The 4673-nt window shown below is 55.3% G+C and overlaps 1 protein-coding gene across 1 annotated transcript in view; it reads right to left on the bottom strand.

The window, feature by feature from the left end:
* Positions 1 to 4368, bottom strand: part of FRMD6 (FERM domain containing 6) — a 15185-nt gene extending 10817 nt beyond the window's left edge. Inside the window, exon 1 of the mRNA XM_029963621.1 lies at positions 4282 to 4368. Within this exon, the coding sequence (XP_029819481.1) occupies positions 4282 to 4368 (87 nt within the window). The remainder of the gene's footprint in view (positions 1 to 4281) is intronic.
* Between the last annotated feature and the right edge of the window lie 305 nt (positions 4369 to 4673).

The raw sequence follows: 4673 nt of genomic DNA, 5'->3' as shown, positions 1-4673 counted from the left end.
GGGTGTCCCCCAAAACCCCTGAGCACACCCCAGCACAGCCACCCCCCACACCCCCAGCCTGGCGCCGCGGTCAGGGCAGGATCGCGGCCGAGCCCGAAAAAAACTGAGCCAGCAGTTTTGTTCCCCAGGCTCGGGTTCAGAAGAACCTCAGGAAAGGCTTTCCTGCCATATTTAAAGCAAATAAAAGTTTATCTGCTGGGAACAACCCAGCTGTGCCAGCATGGAGCGGTGTGGGACGCGGGAGGTTTCCCTGCCAGCTGCAGAAAGGCAAGGACATGGTCCCAGAACAGGACCCCCACATCCCTTCCCGTTCCAACTCTTTACTGGGGTTAAATAAAACCATCCAAGCACTAACAGCAATTTGCAGACGGGAATTGCCATTCAGAGCTGGTGAATCCATCCTGACACTGACCCCATGCAACCCTCATTCCCAAGGGTGAATATTCCTTAAGCACCTTTTACCCCACAACACAAATTCCCACGTGACACCACGAGGAAGGACCTTTAAACTCTGAACTAGTTCAGCCTTTTCCCAACCCCCAGATTTACGCTGGCACCAGGACAGCAGAGTGTCTCCCTTGTCACCAAATATTTGCTTTGGTCTAGATGGGAATGCCTTTGGCTTCCGAAAGCCTGGAACTTGCATGTTTGTGCAGCAGGGAAAAAGTGCCCCGAGGTGCCTTTTTTTGTTGTTGGTGGTTCCTGGGGTTTTGCAGAAGTTGGGAAAGCCAGAGGTGATGCTCTATCTCACCGCCACGGCACTTTGGGTCCGCACCACCGAGGCCTCGTCCAGCACTGTGTCCGTGTATTATGGATTCCATGCACTGCATCCCTGTGTTGTGACGCTGTGCTGCGGCCACGTGCTGCATCCATGCATTGTGGTGGTGCATCGTGGCATCCATGCGTTGCATCCATGCACTGTGGCCGTGAATTGCATCTACATTTTGGCACCTGTGCATCGTGGCATCCATGCACTGCATCCACATACCACAGATGGTGGTATCGTGGCCACGCGCTGCATCCGTGCATTGTAGCATCCATGCATTATGGCATCCATGCACTGCATCCGTGTGTCACAGTTGTGCATCACGGCCATGGCATGGCACCTGTGGACTGCATCCATGCATGGTGACGTGCAGCATGAATGTGCAATGCCTCCAAACATCACGGCCACGCGCTGGATCCGTGCGCTGCATCCGTGCATCTTGGCTGTGAACCCCGGCCGTGTATTGCATCCATGCATCATGGAATCCTTGCACTGCATCCATTGTGGCCACGCACTGCATGCACTTCACCTGCACGTTGCATCCATGCGCTGCATCCATGCACTGTGGTGCTGCATCACAGATTCTACGCGCTGCACCCGTGCATCACGCGCCGCCCCCGTGCGTTGCATGCGTGGTTTGTGGCACCCATGCATTGCATCTGTGTGTCACAGATATGCATCATGGCCATGCACTGCATCCCTGCATCGTGATGATGTGCTGTGGCCCTGCATCAGGGCTGTGCACTGCAGCCACGCGTTGCATCTGTGCGTTGCATCTGCATGTCGTGGCCTTGCATTGCATCCCTGCATTGCAGCGGCGCAGCGTGGCACCTGTGAATTGTATCTGTGCATTCTGACATCCGTGTGCTGCATCTGAGCATCGTGGCTGTGAACTGTGGCCATGCACTGCATCCATGCATTGTGGCAGTGTGTTGTGGTCATCTGTTGCATCCACGCATCGTGGTGGTGCATCCCAACATCCACACGTTGCATCCGCGCACCACAGCTGTGTATCGTGGCCACGCACGGCCCCTACCCATAGTATCCATGCCTTGTGGCCATGCATTGAGGCTGTGCCTTGCCCCTGTACGTCGTGGCCACGTGTTGCATCTGTGCTTGTGTTTGTGCACCGTGGCTGAGCATCCCGGCCGTGCCCAGACACGACTCATCCCAAACAGAGCAAACAGCAAACAGCACCCGGCTTGCTTTCAAGGTTCATTAAAAGCCCCAGGAGTGAATGAAACGGGGCTGAAGGTATTTGGCAAACGTCCTCTACCGGCCCTGTGCCCGGCAGCTCCAGTGCCCCGACGCAGGGCCAGGCGTGACGTGACTTGCACGAGTTGTGATGAGGAGGAGCCACATCCCTGGCAAAGCAGCTGCATCCCAGGGCACCCTCCAGCACCCTCTGTGCCCTGCTCCCATCCAAAGGTATCCTGCAGCCCCAAAGGATTCATGAGAGCATCTTCCCATGGCAGCTCTGTGGGCTACAGCCGGCTCAGAACTACAGCCACTCCTGAGTTACTGCTGAATCCGTCACTGGGATTCTCTGCTGGGCATCAGCTCCCACCCAGAGCTTCCCCATGGCACCACGGTGCTCTTAGAATCACGGAATGGTTTGGGTTGGAAGGGATCTTAAAGACCATCCAGTTCCAACCCCCTGCCATGGGCAGGGACACCTTCCACTAGACCAGGTTGCTCCAAGTCCCATCCAACCCAAACTGGAACACTTCCAGGGATCCAGGGGCAGCCACAGCTTCTCTGGGTAACCCATGCCAGGGCCTCCCCACCCTCACAGCCAGGAACTTCTTCCCAATATCCCATCTAACCCTGCCCTCTGGCAGTGGGAAGCCATTCCCCCTTGTCCTGTCACTCTCTGGCATCCCAGGGCTGTTCATCCCTAGTCACTGTATTTTCCCCTCCTCCTGCAGCCTGGATTGTTCCCAGAGCATCAGGGATGAAACCCCACAAGTTGCCGACAGCAGAACACAGATATGGGAGGAAAAAACCCCAAACCATATATTTTGGTATTTCTTTAGAAAACACCCCAGTTCCTGCTGCTGAATGAGAACATTCCATCAGCTGACCACACAGGGATGGTCCCTGTGGAGAACCCCCTCAGTTCCAGGAGCTTCCCCGGGGGCTCTGCCAGCACTTGGAGCTGCACAGATTTAGCAAGAGGGCACACAAAGCCCTTTCCAGGGTGCTGTGCCTCCAGCAGCCTCGGCCAGACGCCGGCAAATTCTTTCCAAGCATCTGCTGCTCATTCCGACAATGTCAGCTTTGATTCCCTGGGACCCCGCGCCGCTGCCCTTGGAGTCGTTCCTGCTCCGGCGGAAGCGTCGATATGAGGAACAAACAGAGAACCATGGAATGGTTTGGCTTGGAAGAGACCTTTAAAGATCCAGTCCAACCTTCCTGGCTCGAAGCTGGAAAAATCCTGGATTGCAGGGAGAGCCCCCCTGGATTGCCACGCAGCGGAGGGGGTGACACAGGTCATCCCACACTCCAAGTGGGAACCTCCACCCCAGGCAGTTTTCCAAAGGGTTTTCCATCCAGAGAGCAAAGCCAGCTGGAAAAAACACTTGGGAACGAGGACTTGGGCACGGATCAGCCTCTGCAGTTCCAGGAGATTCGGCTCTTCCAGCCACGTTTTCCAAGCTATAGGAAAAGACCACTAAAACTCCACAGGAGCACACTGAAAATCCCTTGGAGCTCCAGAGAAAATTCCTCGATCCGCCGTGTTTTCCAGCCCAGGCTGCTGGGATACTGTCTCCCTCCCTCGTACTGATGCCATGGGATAAATCCTGCCACAAAGCTCTGCTGTAAAGAAAACACCACGCCACGAACCTGCTTGGAAAAGCAGCCGGGGCCGGCGCTGCTGACTCGGCGAGGGATTTGTTCATCCCGGGATCCTGCAAACACTGAGGGCAGGGAGAGGCTGGGCTTGGTTCAGATGGAGGTGCTGGAGCAGCGTGACAGGCTCCCATTGGAAATACAAATTTGGATGCAATTCCAGGCTGGGGGTTTAACATCGCTTGAACTTGCCAGCTTGAGGTGGGGTTTTGCTCCGAGCGCGCAGATTCCGTGGATGAGAAGAGAGGCTTGATGCACGGGCAGCATTTTTCCCACTCCATACATTCCAAAGAAGCATTCAGGTCTCTATCCTGATGGGTTTGGGTCAGGTTTGTACCCCTGTGGCACCCACCGGACATCACAGTGCCCCCCCCGCTCAACCCAGCCATGATCTGCAGCCTCCAGGCAGATCCAGCCCATTTCCCATCACACAAATTCACCCCCTCCTTGCCAAAATATCCATTTTTTTTTAAAAAATTTGCCCCTGACAGCTGCCCTGTCAGATCTCTCCATCCCTGGAGGGATTTAAAAGCCATGTGGGGACGTGGCACTTGGGAACATGGATTAGTGGTGGGCTTGGCAGTGCTGGGGGAATGGCTGGACGCGATCTTAGAGGTCTTTCCCAACCTAAACCGCTCCACAGTTCCATGATTCCAACCCACCCCCGGGCTTTTGTTCCAGCCCTCCCGAACCACAACAGGGGCGAGGGAAGGGATCCAGCACAGGACCCACACGTAGGCACGGGCCATCCCGCAGCCAGAGGCTGCCCAGAGCGCAGAGGGAGACGGGAAGGTGAATTCACGGGGCAGGAATTTCTGGTTTTTAAGCGTTTGGAGTGGGTCTCACCCCACATCATAGGGCTCAGGTATGTGCAGAGCTGTTATTACAAGTTTCAAGGCCGTCACTTAATGCAGCTTCTCCAAACCCAAAAGCCAGATTAATTCCTGCTTGCGGTTGCCCCGTAATTAAAATCGTCTCCAATTCTTCATGAACTCAACAGTTTCCCCCTAATGAAGGGAGGCAGATGAAAGAGACCTTCACTGGGAAAAAGGAC

Source organism: Manacus vitellinus, unplaced genomic scaffold (assembly GCF_001715985.3).
Source record: "Manacus vitellinus isolate BGI_N305 unplaced genomic scaffold, ASM171598v3 scaffold_103_pilon, whole genome shotgun sequence".
Taxonomy (NCBI): domain Eukaryota; kingdom Metazoa; phylum Chordata; class Aves; order Passeriformes; family Pipridae; genus Manacus; species Manacus vitellinus.
This window is presented reverse-complemented; position numbering and strand designations above follow the sequence as displayed.